At 38.6% G+C, this 16,808-nt stretch overlaps 1 protein-coding gene across 8 annotated transcripts in view; it reads right to left on the bottom strand.

Annotated features, from left to right (window-relative positions):
- The window catches only part of Rpgr (retinitis pigmentosa GTPase regulator), a 113,037-nt gene that overhangs the window by 7,778 nt on the left and 88,451 nt on the right, over window positions 1-16,808 (bottom strand). For 6 of the 8 annotated variants that reach the window (XM_076918298.1, XM_034485798.2, XM_076918296.1 and 3 more), the window contains exons 12-15: window positions 16,008-16,117; window positions 11,542-11,607; window positions 9,209-10,069; window positions 1,000-1,212 (exon numbers count right to left, since the gene is read on the bottom strand). In XM_076918298.1, coding sequence (XP_076774413.1) covers window positions 1,000-1,212; window positions 9,209-10,069; window positions 11,542-11,607; window positions 16,008-16,117 — 1,250 coding nt within the window. The remainder of the gene's footprint in view (window positions 1-999; window positions 1,213-9,208; window positions 10,070-11,541; window positions 11,608-16,007; window positions 16,118-16,808) is intronic. The other 2 variants (XM_034485795.2, XM_034485796.2) reach the window with 2 other exon arrangements.

The following is a 16,808-nucleotide window of genomic DNA, read 5'->3' as shown; positions in this document are numbered from 1 at the left end:
ATGATGGCTAGGTCTGTATAGCGAGACCCTGTCTTAAAAACCTATGATGAAAACAAGTTGTATGAACTTGTGAAAACTGTAGGATTCCATCATCTGTAGATAACTGAGGAATAGCACACAATTTCTCTTAAAAATTTATAACAGCAAATGGGTATTTAATGTTTTCTGTGTTAAAACATTTTACTGGCCACCAAAACCTAGAGTTAATAAAAATTTTCACAAACAGGGTATTTTTTATTCTGTAAGAAAATAATATATACCAGAACATTTTTTTTCCTCAGTGAAAGCAAAAAGTCTTGAGAAAAACAGAAACCAAGGAAACCTGACCTCTACATAGCAATCATATCTTAAATTTAAAATGACAAGGACATAGGTTGAATGTAACTTTAATACCGGCCAAATATAAGGTCAGCTATGTTTTGGTAGTTGTTTATGTTTAGAGAAAGAGAATGAATTTCAAAAATAGTCTTTTCTAGAACAGAAATGAGAGAGTATTTCATTAGCTAGAAAGCATGTCTAACTCAGTGTTTTGTGCAAGTGTTCTGGAAGGTGAAAATGAACACAAGCCATTCCATTTGGGTTGCAGCATTCCACACCTCTCAGCTAGAGTACTGTTGGTAGAGTCCTGACTGCATCCATGACAAACATTATGAATTCAAATACTGCTGTGGCTGTATGCATTTGCATGTGTGTATGCGTGGATATATGCACATTTTAACACACATCATTTCTGTCACTAGCACTAGGTTCCCAACTTTTATTCTTAAGCATTTCAAAGACAGATATCAAGCTTTCTGGTTCATTTCCCAAGAGTATACTACCTGGAGCCATTTTCACTTATATAGGAATAAAATAGTGGCAAGTGCGCTAGATACAAGGCTTGCTTAATTCCTAGACTAAACCAAAATCCTTTCAGCTTATGAAAAAGCTCCCATAGGAAGCTACAATGCACTCTCCCCTTCTCAGGTGCCACCTCAGGACATAACTTTGTCAAAATACCTCTTTAATGTCGGCTGATTTCTCATCATCAGGATCAACAGTTTCTGAGCCTTCTATTTCAGGAAGGCCATTTTCAGGTATACTTCTTTCTTCTACAATCTCCTTCTTTCCTTCCTCCCTTTCTTCTTCTATAGTGTCTTCTACATTCAGGACACTAATTTGCTCATCCATGCCTTCTGCTTCTGCTTTCAGAGTTTCTGAAAGTTGAGGAGTCTATGACAAAAGTGATCACAAAAGATTTTCTCTTTTTAATGAACAGATGTCTTCTTTTAAAAATACAATATATAGAAGTTGTTACTGCAACTTTTATGATCTCAGTGAGCATGTACACTATAAAAATCACATTTAGAAGCCAAAGACATAAAACACTGTAGAACCTATGCTGACCATCACACTACTGCATCACTGAGGGTTTCATGTCTATTGTTCTGTGTATGTCTGCTGCTGTGGGGCAATGCCTAGTATTCCTGAAAATCTCTTAGTACATTTTCTTGGCTTTCTCCAAACAATGATCTTAACCTTAGAAGAAATTAAAAAGTTTTTTTCCTTATTATAGTATGATAATATAATTATACCTATGTACAATGCTCATTTTCTAAATATAGGGATTTAGAGTTCTCCCCCAAACTTTACAATTCACTTATATTATGAAAGTATAACTATTTATAACACAGAAAAAAGATAAAGAACACATTTTAAATGCTATTAAATACTGTATTTTTTACTAAAAGACATTAACTATAGCACTTTGAACTTAAGCACATTTAAAGATACAAAACCACATCTGTATAACTACTATAAGCCACATAAAACACTTACCTTTAAAACTGAGATAATTTAGGAGATATTGGCCGAATACTGGCATTTTATAAAAAGAAAAGGTAAAGTTTCAGTACATTCTTAAAATGATAGTCTGGAATGTTCAAGTACATGTCCTGTGTTATGACCATGGTGAAGAAGTGAATGGGCCTGACAAATGCAACTGGACCATCATTTCCTTGATCGCACACTACAGTGAGCTCTGGTCTTTGGTTTGGTTCAACACATACTTTGTATGTCTCAGGAAGGATATCAATATTCCCTGTGATGGTTCAGTTTGCCAAAGGACCCACTCACTCTGTCTACCTCCATCTCCAAAATCTGTATTCTAGATTAGTGCCTTGGTTGCTAGGAGAGATAAGAAGAAGGCTTTCCTATGCCTACCAGAAACAGCCATGAGACCACAGTGACTGTTGAAGACAAGGAACTCTGGGCTAAAGCTTTAGGCCAGGGTAGTGCTAGAATTTAGTGCCCAATGATGCTGAGGCCCTCCAAGAGAAGCTTATTAGGGAGGTAAATACATAAGAAGAGAAGAGGTTAATTGTCTGGAAAAAAGTCATACAAGTAACTGTCTAAACGAATCTACAATACATGCAATTCTGTGTATAAATATACATAGACAGATGAAATGAAAATTTCTCATTTGGGATAGAAATGCCCCTCTGAGAGTCAAAGACAGACTAACAAGAATCCTAATACCACACAGGATACCAGGCCCTCCTTTGAGTTGTTGGTTGGAGCTGTCCAAGAGACTCCCTAAATTTGAGGTTCTTGCTATTTCCTCTGGTTGCCTCCCAGAGATAGAAGGTTTAAGTCCCTATTGCTGAAGACACTATGCATTTCAGAAACAAGGCATAGAGGCCTCAGTGATGGAACAGACTTGAATGTCCCCTCCATGAAGTTGAGCTTCCATAGTACCAGAAGGCATCATTCAAGCTTCCAAAGGAGGGAAAACAATATTCCTACCCAGCTCTGATGCCTATGAACCACAACAATGATCAGCAAGGCACCACAACCCTAAGGGTGCTATAGTGGCATGCATAACTTAGTAGTAAGTAATAGCTTTCTAATAGGTCCTAAGACCTGTTCAGCAGGGGGGAAATTATGCCTGGTATTGAAAACAGCCAACTACTCAGTGTTAGTAAAGTCATGGATACTGGAGAACCAATAACCACTACTTTACTAAACTAGCATAATAACTAATAATAGTATAGACATTTGTTTTTATACCCACAGATAAGTGTAGTCCTCACCATTTATCAAATAAACTTCTCTTTGCAACAGTTGGAGACCATTACAAAACACACACACACACACACACACACACACACACAATTAAAATCCAGGGTTATGGAATCCAGTTCCAACTGACACATCTATAATACACTCTCACACCTAAGGCTCAGGGAACATTTTGGAAAAGGGGGATTAAAAACCCCTAAGAGCCAGAGGATCAGGGAGGTTGCTTTGAGATTGTATCTCTTAGAAGTATGAGAAGTGACACCCACAAAGTCTCATCAACATGACAGCCTAAATATGAGCTAGACAAAGACACCAATAGATATGCCAAAGAGGACAGGGAAAAGCTCGCAAGGACTCAACACAAAGAACTCAAGTCATGCTCATAGTGGGAGAAAGAGTATTCCCAATGGAAGTGTATAGCAATTGGCTATCCAATATCAGATAGTCAGCCCTGAAATCATACATATAAGTTAACATTAGGCAGACTGGGTGGGTTATATTTTTAGGAATATATATACATATATACACATATATGCACATAATAACAATTGATGAAAAAGGAAGCCATGAAATCGAAAGGGAACAAGGAGTAGTCAATGGGAGAGCTTGGAAGAAGGAAGGGGAAGAGAGAAATGTGACTATTAAAAATCTCAAAAAAAACCCCCACTCAATTCTGTAAAAAAATGTTTTAAACATTTTAGGCAAAGTTATGGAGTTTCTTTTAAAGCTTTTAATATGCTAGCACACCGTAGACTTTTTGAAGTGTAACTAAAGAATTTTTTAAATGAAATTAAAGGTTCAATTTTTTTAACTCACCATTGGGTGATTTGATGCTTAACATAACAAATGAGATCTTGAAGAAAAGTATCTAATTGTTTATATTAAATTCTGTATTTTAATGAAAAACTTAGAGTTCCTGTGGCTTTCCATCCTTGCCAGTATTTAATATGATGTGTCCTCATCTCAAGTATCAGTAACATCTCATTGTTGCTGTAAACAGTACTTCAGACAGTGAGCCAAATCAAATATTTATTTTAATTGATTAGCTATTTTTTACTCAGTTGATCTATAGGGCTTTGTTTTAAAAATAATTTGGCCTGCTTTATTATATTCTATTTGAAAACAAAACACACACACACATACACACACACACACACACACAATTTTAGTGTTTAAAGCACAGAGAAATTGAACCCTCTCTCTCTCTCTATTTTGTTTATATTTCAATATTGACAAACAATTTGAATTAAATAATTTACACCACCATTCCTGACTTTATTCCTGCCAGCTTCAATCATTCTTCATATTGCCACCAGAATAACCTTACAAAACCTCAAGTGCAGTCAATGAATTCTTTTCCCTGTAACATCTTGTGTGAGTATAAAAACCCCTTTGCTGGTGAAGTTTTACTTAAGATTTATTTCAAAATTACTCTGCTAACATACTCTACCGTACTAGTGGATTTCCTGTTGGCTTATAGAGTCCTCTGAAATCAGGGGCCATGTCAGATGACTTCCCAATCTAAGACACAAAAGTTGTCTTCTCTTTAATTAGTCTGTTTTTAAAAAGCAAGGTCTATGTGTATTTTGGAGCTCAATTTTCATCTTAGTGCAGCTTTGGCTAAAGAGTTGAAAACAGGAGTTGAAAAACAAACGGCACTGTTATGTTATGCAGATAATTAACAAGAAAACATGTACAAAAAGGAAATAGTCATGCCAGAAGTACCTTGTAGTTTCCAAGTGTTCTTTGGAAAACCATTTTCAGTCCTCCTGACAGTTAAGACAGAGTAAAAGTGGGCCATGAGAGGTGGATTAATACCTGCCTTCCTTTTTAAGGTCTATCTGACTAGAGGAAGACCACTCATTTGGGGGAGGGGGGCTGATACATAAATATTTGATTCAATAATATGTACCTGATATTAAGCTACATGCTAGGAACTAATCATGCTATAGCACATTGAATTTTCACAATAAAAAGAATGAAGAAAAAGATGACGGAGCCTTCCCTTACTGACACAGTGATTGGAGAGGGCACACAGGCATGTAAACTGATCTCTCCAGTCAATCATTATCAATCAAAACACACTTCAGCGTTACTCACCTTGAGAGCTGTTGTTGAACAACCATAGATGTTCTGCAGAAATTCTTTGTGGTTTACCTGAAAGTCCCTTTCTGCCAGAGTCCACATTAGGAAACGGTAACTCAAGGGATTCTCCACAGATAACGCCTCACATTTACCTCAGTAGTGATCAGTGAGCTAAAACAAGCACTTGAGCAACTAGCACATTCACCACACCTGCAATCCCAGCCCTGGAGAGGTAGCAAGAGAAGGCTCAGAAGTTCAAGGCCATCCTTTGCTACACAGTAAGCCAAATACTTTCTAAGCAAGCCTAGGCTATGAGAGACACTGTCTCAAAAACAGAAAAGGAGGAGGTCTACGTGACCAGCCGCCAAGTCAGGAAGGGCCTAATGGTCTTATTCTTCACTCATGTTTCTTATTTATACAAGCGTCATAATAAAGTCTACTTATGAAAGTTTGTGTTCTTTCACACCCCAACTCAATGGATCACTAACCACCAACAAACTCCTAGCCATAAACTTATTAGGCCTGCCACAATGTATTAGTGTAGTAGGCCTGCCTCGATGTGTGATTTACTGTTAGTTGAACAATGGGCAGAGAAAGTTAGCATGCTTTGTTTAGGGCTACTGCTTACTTCCATATAACTGTTTGAAGACTAGGTGAGTCTTGTGACTAAACTTAAGGCTTCTGTTTTAAACTGAGGAATAGGGAAAGCAGGAATTATGGTGTGACAATGCTCTATCAATGCTGTTCCTATGGATTTCCTTAGGTCTCACATCCTAATTCTGTATGTTTCTAGAAGAAACAAACAAACGAAAACAAAAACAAAAACAAACAAACACCAAAAAGGACATCTACAACGACAAAGAAGCTGGTGTAACTTCACAACAGCTTGAAAGCACAAGTTGTCAGTAGGGCCCTGGAGGCAAAATGACTACATAAACTCTCTTTTGACTGTACCTTGTAGGAACTATTAGTTCTAAAGGGTACCATATGTTTTGGAGCAGAGAAATGTAATGAAACTGGTCAGAAATGCTGCTTAAAAGTGGATATCTCTATCAGTTCAAACAGTGAAACAGATGTACTTTTAGAACATAACTTCAGTACTCCTGGCTGATTCTCTTCATGGAAAACCAATGCCCCACCACCCTACCCAGCCACCTCCCCCTCCTCCGCTGCCTTTGACATGATTCAAAGTTTAGCTTCTTATCTCCCTGGCATTTTCTTATGAATTTCCTTTATGAACTTCATGCTTGCCACCCCTTTTATTTAATCGTTTCAAAACTATTGTTAAATGATCACCTTCAGTACATACACCTTAGCATCCTACGAATTCTACTCTACAAACAGTAAATATGGTAGACTCTGGCCAAGAACTGTAGTGTCAAATCAACATAGTCCATTATTCAGGGATACTACGTGCTATCTTTGTAGCAAGTCCTAATTTACAGACTGTTCTAAGGAAATGCTACTTCATTTGATTCCTGTCCATCTCATGCTCATTCTTACAGAGAATCAAATATCTAAAGTTCAACTACACAACATTTATAATGAAGATATGGAACAGGCTGAGAAAGAAAATCAACTGGAAAAAGAAGTTAAGAACAGACAACCAAAGAAGAGAACAAAAAAAAAAAAAAAAAAAAAAAAAAAAAAAAGAAAGAAAGAAAAAGAAAAAAGAGAGAAAAAAAGAAGAAAAAAAAGAAAAAGAAAAAAAAGAAAACCAAAATAGCTCCAATATGTAACGTTAATCAAATGTATCTAATTTAGACAGTTTATCCTCCACAAACAATACTGAGTATATAAATTTAATCTTTATTTTACTTGAAACATTCCGATGAGCAACAGACAAAGAGAATTACAGAAGTCAGTGAAAATCCATTGAGGCTGCATACCACACAATGAGATGGAAGCTCTGATGAAAAAGTTAGTACAGAAATCACTTGAGTTCAGAAATTTCAAATTACAGACGACAGGAGACATGGAAGTTATCACTTTTAAGAGGAGACAAATGAGTGTTAGTGCTTAATGTTATTTCTCAAAATGTTTGAACTTCTCTGAGCCTCTATACTGTGTTTCAGCTACTCATTCAGAAGCTATTCTGTCATGGGCCTATGCAGCAATCACAAGATGTTACATCATTAAGCCTCGAACACCTGAACATAGCTGTCACTTTATAGATTTTTATCAAAGGGTACAAAAAAAGTAAAGGGACAAATGTCATTTCTTAAAATACAGATTTCTCACCTTAGTTTTAAATTATCATCTCTTCTTACAAAATATTTTAAGTCATAGAGACTGAAAAGGGGTACTAAAATATTTATTAAAACCCAGAAGTTTTGATAGCCCTTAGACATCTGTACTGTTTTAAACAGACTGGATTTTATATACATAGTACTTAGAGTAGGCTTCTAGTATATAAACCTGTCATTAATGAGGAATATATAATGTTAACTATAACAAAGGACCTTTTAATAATTTTTTAGTTATGGATTGGTAATTTGGGGGCAGAACACAAGATATGAGTTTAGGAGGAATCAAGACAACACTATCTCCTGTTGCCTTTGACACCTTAGTACAAATGTCATCAGTTGTCTGCTTATTAACCACATGTAAAAGTACCATCATAAGTGATCAGCTTAATAAGATGTAATGAGCACACTTATTATACATAAGGCATGCAACTGACTTCACTGGTCAGAAGCAGGTCAAATTGAGTCTGTTACTTCAATTCCAAATAAAGTGGTAAAATATCATTCCAGAACCTTTTGGAACCTGGGAGCCCATTCTCTAAAAGTTGTTTGGACCTCATTGGCATTTTAGGCGTCTGCTCTTTCCCCCTTCTCCCTGGGTTAGTAATGGACTTTTCTGAGTATGCGCCATGTCTGCCATATTTCATAGACCTGTTTATTTTACTCACTTTTGGGGACTGTTTTCTGTCTTCTGAACTTTCATTGTCAGCCACTTTTCCAATTGCCTCCTTGTATTCTCCTTCTTCCTCTACACTGTCCTCACAACTTCCATGTTCTTCCTTTTTTCTTTCTTCCCCCTCTTGTCCCTCTTCCTCATTTTCTTCCTCTGCACCTTCTCCTTCCTCCTCTTTTAGCTCCTCTCCTTCATCATCTGCCCCATCTTCTACTTCTTCCTCCTCTTCTTTCTCTTTTTCTTCCCCCTCTTCTTCTCCCTCTTCCTCTCCTTCCCCCTCCCCCTCTTCCTCCCCCTCTCCTTCTCCCTCTCCTTCCCCCTCCCCCTCTTCTTCTCCCTCCCCCTCTTCTTCCCCCTCCCCCTCTTCCTCCCCCTCTCCTTCTTCTTCCCCCTCCCCCTCTTCTTCCTCCTCCCCATATTCTTCCCCCTCCCCCTCTTCTTCCCCCTCTCCCTCTCCTTCCCCCTCCCCCTCTTCTTCTCCCTCCCCCTCTTCTTCTCCCTGCCCCTCCTCTTCCTCTCCCTCTTCTCCCTCCCCCTCGTCTTTTCTGTCCCCATCTTCTTCTCCCTCACACTCTTCTTCTCCCTCTCCTTCCCCTTCTTCCTCTCCTTCTCCTTCTTCCTCCTCCTCTTCTTCTGCTTCCTCTACTTCCTCCTCCTGCTCTTGCCCCTCTCCTTCCTTCCACTCTTCTCCCTCATCTTCCTGCCCTCCTTTGCCCTCCCTTCCCCTTTCTTTCTCTTGCCTAGCTCCTTCCTCCTCACTTTGCTCTTCTGATGTGCCTTCTCCCTCTTCCTCTCCTTCTTCCTCTTCTCCCCCTTCTTCTGTCTCTTCTTCTTCCCCTTCCTCTTCATTTCCACCATCCCCTGCTTCTCTTTCTTCCATCTCTTGGTTTCTTGCCTCTCGGTTTCCTTCACCTTTCTCTATTTTCTCACCTCTCTCACCCCCTTTTTCCCATCCTTCATCCTCTCTCTCTTCCATATCCAAGATGCACTTTTCTCTTTTACTCTTACCTTTCTTCCTCTCTTGTTTTTCCTGTACCCTTTGCCATCGGTCTTCTCTTAAACTCTCCTTCTCACAGATTTGACCCCTTTCACTCTCAAATCCATCCCCTCCCTCTCCCTCTGACTCTCCCTCACTTTCACTCACCTCTTTTTCTGTAATGACATCTGACAGAACATCTGCTTTTGCCTCCTTTCTGTCTCCTTCCAATTCCATATTTTCCTCTTGTGCCTGTACCACTTGCTCCACTACTATATTTCCTTCTGAATCCTCTGGTCCTTCCTGCTCCTCTGGTATCCCTGACAAGTGGTCATGCTTAAGATCATACTTTGGAAGGAATCTGGTGGTTCTGAGCTCATTCTCGGTTGCTTGCTCAGCATACTTCCTGCTGTACCATAAGTAGTGCTCAGTCTCTACTTCATCGTCATCTTTCTCTTCGTTACTAGATTCTACTAGCTTGTTCTGCTCCACCTCCTCAGCACTGTCTCGCTCACTATGCTTTTCACATTCCATGTACCTGTCTGGCTCTTCTACCAATTCTGTTTCGCCGTCAAAGATCAGATTCTGTTCACTGCTTTTACTTTCCTCGGCAATATCTTTATTTTCTTCACTCTCAGAATTCATGTCTTTATCTGGTAAGTCATCAAAAAACGAATCTGATTTTGAGTTCTCTTCACTGTCTCTAATCTTTTTCACATCTGCCATTTCCATCGCCTTAGTTTTCTTCTCAGAGACTATTTCTTCATCATTTTCCTTTCCTACTTGCTCACTTTGTAAGCCCTTTACATCAGGGAAGACGTTCGGCTCCACCTGGTCTAGGCCATTACCCTCTTCCTTATCTGAAAATGCTCCCAAAATCTCAGGTGGTCGTATCATGAAGATCCCTTTTGCTAAATATTGTTTGTACACTGTCCCTTCTTTTATTTTTGACATCTCTTCATATTCATAACTATTCTCATTTTCAGTGCACGGTGTACTTTCCGTCACTTCCTCAACCGTGTCTTGATTCTGTAAAGTTTTTGAAGTAACCACCAAACTATTATTAGTTGACAAAGACATCATAGTTATATAAACCACTGCAAAGATTTTACATTTGTATCTACAAGCTTATATGGGGTGAAGGCTCATTAATTCAAACTTTACAAACTGGGAAACATGCTATAACTAGAGGTTCATTAGTATTTGCCAAATAAATTCTTAAAAACAGGAGTTACTAATTAACAAGCTAATACCCAGAAATAGTATAAGAAATACAATCTTTTTTACTCACTAAAGTAGGCCTGACAGAGTCTAATATAAAAGCAATATGTGAAATATGGACAATACATCAGTTTCTTAAAAAGTAATGTCCATTTCTATTGTTTCTAGAAACTTTCTAAATTTTTAAGTTCTTTTTATAATCCTAAGGGAGTCAGGCCCAGCTGCTAGAACTTATTTCTAAATGTATGTTCCCTTCTTGTCCCAGCAACTCAGAAAAACTAAGCCTAGCATCTACTGGAAAGAAAGACCCTGCTTGAGGCAGAGTAGGCCACCAAGGCAGTGAGTGCTCTCAGAGCTTCTCCAACCCTGTCAAGAGAACAGCTCACCCATGTTGAAAGGCATGCTGTTCCCCACTGTGCCTCTCACTTTTCAAGGGCTGGCTATGCATTGTTATAATTAAACAAGATCTTCCTGAATTTTGTAGGATCTGTCTTTTTGTTAAACTAATGAGGTAGCAAAGGCAGTAGAAAATAGAAATTCCATTATTTCCACAGCCAAATGTCAGTTAATTGCTTTATTTTAGTAACTGCCAAACACCTCATATTTTTATTTCATTGGCCCCTAAAGTCATTAAAAGCAAAATGTCAGGAGAAACAGAAAGACCACAGAGCAGGTTTGCATTTATCTAAGGTTATAGAACCACAGACTGATTTTTTTGCTACTAACACTGTTACTAACTAAAATTTCTTCCTTACCCATTTATAGCCTCTTAACAATTTCCAACTTTCATTTTAATCCTGTTTAATGCTAATCCTTCCTTATTACAAAATGGTTATCAACTAGTTAATGCTAAAAAAAAAACCCACATAAAATCTTAGAGCTAGCAACATGGGAATATTATCCAGATAAGTCAGCATAGTGACTCAAGCAAAGTCATTCACAACCAAGTTCAGAGATCCATTCTGAATTGGATCCAATACTAGCCCCTTCCCCAAAGTAAGCTAAGATGGCTAGCTATTGCTCAGTTTAAAAGAATCATTAACACAGGGTAGGTAAATAACTGGAAGAACAAATTCTAGCAGTCATATTCTATGAGGAAATAGCTACCATTAAAAGAAACCAAATAGGAGTCCCCTACATTACAATCCTGTCTTTTAAATTTCAATATGAGTGATTACCTTCTTGTCTTCTTTCCAAAAACTTTTCAAAGAAATAATTAAAACCATTCTTACCCACAACAACAATAATAATATAATATCAGTAACAGCTATGCTTTATACCTGTTGTTTTTGAATTGGTGAAAAATCTAATGACTTCTCATTGGAACTCGTGGTCATCATATGTGTCTGAAATAAATAGAAATATATCTTCTAGATAAATGGAAAACTACAAATGAATAATGAATGTAAAGAAACCCGGGCATTAATACAATCTATCCACACTGTCATACTAATAAAACTAGGGGAAAAAAGCTACTTAGAACACCACAAATAGACTTAGTATGCAAAATACAGCTTAGAGCAAGCCAGTGCCTTTCAGCTTTTCCATATTAGAAGCAAAAGAAGAGCTTCTCCTAGTTCTTTAGGAGGATGAAGAAAGGTAAACGCAGCATGTAATACTCCATACTCCAGTGACAGATTCTCAGAGATGCATGGAGTTAGGGCATAGAAGTGTGAGGAAAGAGGTGTCCCAAAGACCACTCACATGGCAGCTGGCTAAGGGGAGGCATCCTGGGAGGTTAACAGGGCAAGACAAAATGCCCTAGTGAACTCCACGGGGGCAGACTTTGGAACTCAGGGATATGGAAATGCCTGGCGTGAGCTAACAGATTTCTGGTTTCACTCTTGATAGTCCTAGATATAAAAAGCTAAAACCATTTCCTAATCTGACAATATACAATGTGTCATCATGGCATCCCCATGCATGCACGGTATGTGCCCCAGCAACACGTATCCTACCACCTTCCCATACCATTGCCCCTGCCCCGAACAGGTCCTCGTCTACTTTCATGTCACCTTTTCAGTCAAGAGTCCGTCCATGCATGAGAGAAAACAATGGCTATGCGTCTTTCTGAGTCTATGAGCTTATATTTGGCTTCCTTTCAGCTGTGGCACTAATTGCTATTCATCGCTCAGCTTCAGAACTATAAGAAATTACACTTGTGGGCTGGGAAAGACACACAGTCTAGATAGACAAGAGACTTAAAATCAGCACAGCAAGCTCTCTCTGGAGAATTTCTCTATATTTCCAAGATTCTTCTCAGGTGCTGTAACTGGAAAGCCATGTTATGATAGTTTACTAAGATCAACATCTCTGGAAATGAAAACCTCTTATATTTTCCTATCTTTGCAACCATGTTGTGTAGCAATTTCCTGCCAATCAAAGTATCTCATCTTGAAAAAGAAGCTCCCTAAGACTTTGGAAGGAAATAAATCACAAGTCTCAAGTAGTGAGTGACACTTGTGAGATTCCCCCATTCCCTCCTTCCAGGTTACAGAAGCAGTAAGGACTACTGGTAAGGGGAGGCTCTCAGGCCTGCTGAGCCGCCTTGAAGTTATCACAGGGATTCCAGAGAAGCAATTGCTGGGCAACATCACACACACACTGGGATGGGATTTTCAGTAAGAGCATTTTCATAGATGACCTTGGATCATCTATGCACTTGTACTTAACTCCTCATTGTGGGGTTATTCCTGTAAGTAACCCACAATAAACTCATTGGGTCATCTTCTTGGATTTTGGTAGTACTGTCACTTTGGTCTATTGTTAGTTTCCTATATGTAATGAATACATTTGTTCATGCCTCACCAGCAAAGGCTGCACAACAGTTCCAGGCAATACCGCACTAGCTCATAAGCCTACTGTCAGGTTGGCCAGGAAGAAGACATACTGACACAATGCCCCCTGAGAATTCTGTGTAGTGGGGAATCAGAATACAATGTTGAGTGGAAAGAAAGAAGCTTTCCATGAAAATAGGAATCTTTAGAAACCAACTGTCAGAAGCTAGAGGAAAGTTGTATGAGATTCTGCATGATAGCCTCATGTGACTGTACAGAGAGTGGGTTTACCAAACTGACATTGTATACACCTCAGGTCAAAAACTGATCACTGCCAAATATTCTACAAGCACTTTATACTAGAAAGTTCGATCACAATTGAAATCAACACTAGCAGCAAACAGAGACCTCAAGTTATACCATAAGGAACAGGGTGCTTACTAAGGAGGAACTCACATAATAGTGTAAGATACATCCACTCCAACAAATGTGGAGACCTCAACATAGAAACATGTTAGGAAGGCTGTAGCCTTTAGGCCATCATAAGTTCAAGGCCAACCTGGACTAAAGAGTGAATTCTCAGACAAAATAGCTACAGAATGAGCTCTTCACCTCAAAATCAACCAACAACAAACAAGCTATGAGAGAGGCACTCAGTTATATTTAAAGGCAAATCAATTAGAATAAGGTAAGATTTATCAGCAGGACCTAAAGACTAGAGAGAATGGAATGATAATATATTTCATTCAATTAACAGAAAAAATGCCAATAAAAATTACCACACCTAGTGTGTTGGTTAGTTTAGTGTCAACTTGACATAAGCTAAAATCATCTGAGAGAAGGAAACCCCAATTTAAAAAATGCTCCCATAAGATCAGACTATAAGCAAGCCTGGAGGGCATTTTCTCAATTAGTAATTGATGTGGGATGGCCCAACCCATTGTGGCTAATAATCCTGGGTTCTATAAGAAAACAGGCTGAACAGGTCAGGGGAGCAAGCTAGTAAGCAGCACCCGTCCATGACCTCTGCATCAGTTCCTGCCTCCAGATCCCTGCCCTGTATGAGTTCTGCCCTCACTGCTTTTGATGATGAACCGTTATACAGAACTGTGAGTGAAATGTGAAATAAAAAACTTTCCCAAGTTACTTTTGGTCATGGTGTTTCATCATAGCAATAGTAACCCTAAGACTCCTAGCAGGTTTGTCCTTCAAAATCGAAGGAGACCTTTCAAAATAAGTATATAAGCCATGACTAATAGATCATCAGCATCTCAGAAGACAACAAAATACTCTACCCAGAAGAGGAAAATGGGCAAACACAACCATGAGAGCACTGAAAAGAATACATCTTTTAGTCTTGCTCTAAGACTAGGTACATATATGAGAAATATTATCAGTATAGTCAACCACCACTTCTAGGATGAGACAAAGACATTCTACGACAAGAAGAAATTAACTGACCTCTTTATTTTTTGGAAATAAATCAGCAACATATACACACCTTTCAATAAGAATAATCCAAATGTAAATGGTGTCAATTTACCAATTAAAAGACACCAATTGGGTGACTGGATTTAACAAAATAATGGACAATATGCTTTATACAAATGAAAAACCCTGCATCAGCAAAACATACAGAGAACTGAATGGAACAGAAATTTATTTCACAGTGAATTAAATCTGCACATAAGCCGGAGTAGCTATACTAATATCTAACAAAAAAATACTGAAACCCAAAATTAGAAACTGAGACTGTCACTACATATTGAGCAAGGGAACAATTCATCAAAAAGACATTTCACACACACACACACACACACACACACACACACACACACACATACACACACGTACACCAAGTACTGAAGCACTCAACTTTTAATAAAATTGGCTCCAACACAGTAATAGTGGTGACTTCAGTACTGCATTCTTATTCAAGCAAACAATCAATATAGTAATGGTAGTGATAAATTACACTATAGATCAAGTGGATTTAACATATATTTCAACAGATGTAGAATGCACATTTCTTGACATCAATATACAGAGCTTATTCTAAAATAGACCATATGTAAGGCCAAAGAAAACTTAGAAAATTCAAAGACATTTTAATGTCTAACATCTTATCAGAGCATATGGAGTAAAAGAGAAACTAGTGGAAATCAATAGCAAGGAAAACTCTCCCCATTACACAAGCACATGGAGGTAAATAATAGTTCTCAGTGAGCATCAATCACTACAGAACTTCAAGGGAGGCTGAAGGGGTCAGTATGGCTCAGGAGTCCAAGACCAAGTTCTCGGCACAAAGGAGACTTATTTGCTACAGAGATACAAAAGGCATAGAATGAGAGAGAAAGACAGGGGTAGAGGATGAGAGAGAAGGAGAAGGGAACAAGGGAGAGGGAGGAGGGGTGTTTGTCATGGAAAACAAAGGCCTGACTCTGGATATAGGCAACACATGTGGAAAAGGAAAGGGGCAGTTTTTAAAGGTACAAGGGGAAAGCTTCGTTAGGATGACATGTTCAATTTTGATTGGGCAAGTTAATTAGGGTAGCCAAAGGGGGCTTTTGATTGCAGAGAAAGAAGTAGCTAAATAAGGAAATAGACCTGAGCTTTGGGCATTTAATCTAACCATTTTTAGCAAGGCAGAGGGAATCGGGGAGAAGGGCAAGGCCATGTTGCCATTCTGAGATTGGCTAGAGTCCCTTCGGAGGAGTGAAGGAGATGGGAGGAAGCAGGCAGGCTAGCAGAAAGGAATCAGAGGAGGGCCAGGTGGTAAAAGGGAGGGGACACATGATCAAAGGTTCAGTTATTTGGGAATGGAAATGTCACAGTGAAACTCACTAATATTAATATGTACTATCAAATATTAACAGAATCAGCTTTTCACACATAAAAGAACACATACACCAGTTCATGAGGAATTAGAATTCACATATCTCATATCTAAATAGCCAGGAAATAATTACCACATTTAAGATATCAGTAGTTTCACCAAGGTTTTCTGAATCCACTGTTGAAGAATTTTCTGTCTCTGTCTCTGTCTCTGTCTCTTTGTTCATTTTATCTTCAAAATAATCTGAATGAGTAAAAGGGAAAAGTCAAACTCAGGTCTTAACAGAAATGAGAAAAGCAAATGAACAAAACTTCATTCTATAATACATCTGGGGTATAACTGCAGGCAAGGCCCTTTAGTTATGTGGCTGGAGATCAACAGGAGTCATTTATAGTAGTAGCACATTCTCAAGTCTCATATTTAAAGTTTAATTACTTTGTTGCCAACTATGTAGCAACAATTTCATTCACAAGAACATGCAAACACTATTCCTTCAGAATAAATACTTCTCAGCTTAGCTGTATCAAGTACTGCCAGCTAGCCTTAAGACAGTCCCAGTGACCCACACACCCATGACATTCTTTCCTCAGTGTAGTTAAGATTCTCATCCTAGCTGCCTGGAAGCCAATCTTCTGCTAGCTGCCTTCAGATGAAGATGTAGAACTCTCAGCTCTACCTGCAACATGCCTACCTAGATTTTGCCATGTTCTGGCCTTGATGATAATGGACTGAACTTTTGAACCTGTAAGCCAGTCCCAATTAAATGTTGTCCCTAAAAGAGTTGCCTTGGCCATGGTGTCTGCTCACAGTAGTAAGACCCTATACCCTATGACAATAAGAAAGAGCTTCGGTGACTCTTCTGGTGTCTAGTTCCCATCTCAATTCCGTCTGACTCTACAGAGCATGCTGTTTTCAGTAAGTTAAACTGAATCAC

This window comes from Arvicanthis niloticus, chromosome X (assembly GCF_011762505.2).
Source record: "Arvicanthis niloticus isolate mArvNil1 chromosome X, mArvNil1.pat.X, whole genome shotgun sequence".
Lineage (NCBI taxonomy): Eukaryota > Metazoa > Chordata > Mammalia > Rodentia > Muridae > Arvicanthis > Arvicanthis niloticus.
The sequence above is the reverse complement of the archived record's forward strand: the minus strand, read 5'-3'. Positions and strand labels throughout refer to the sequence as shown.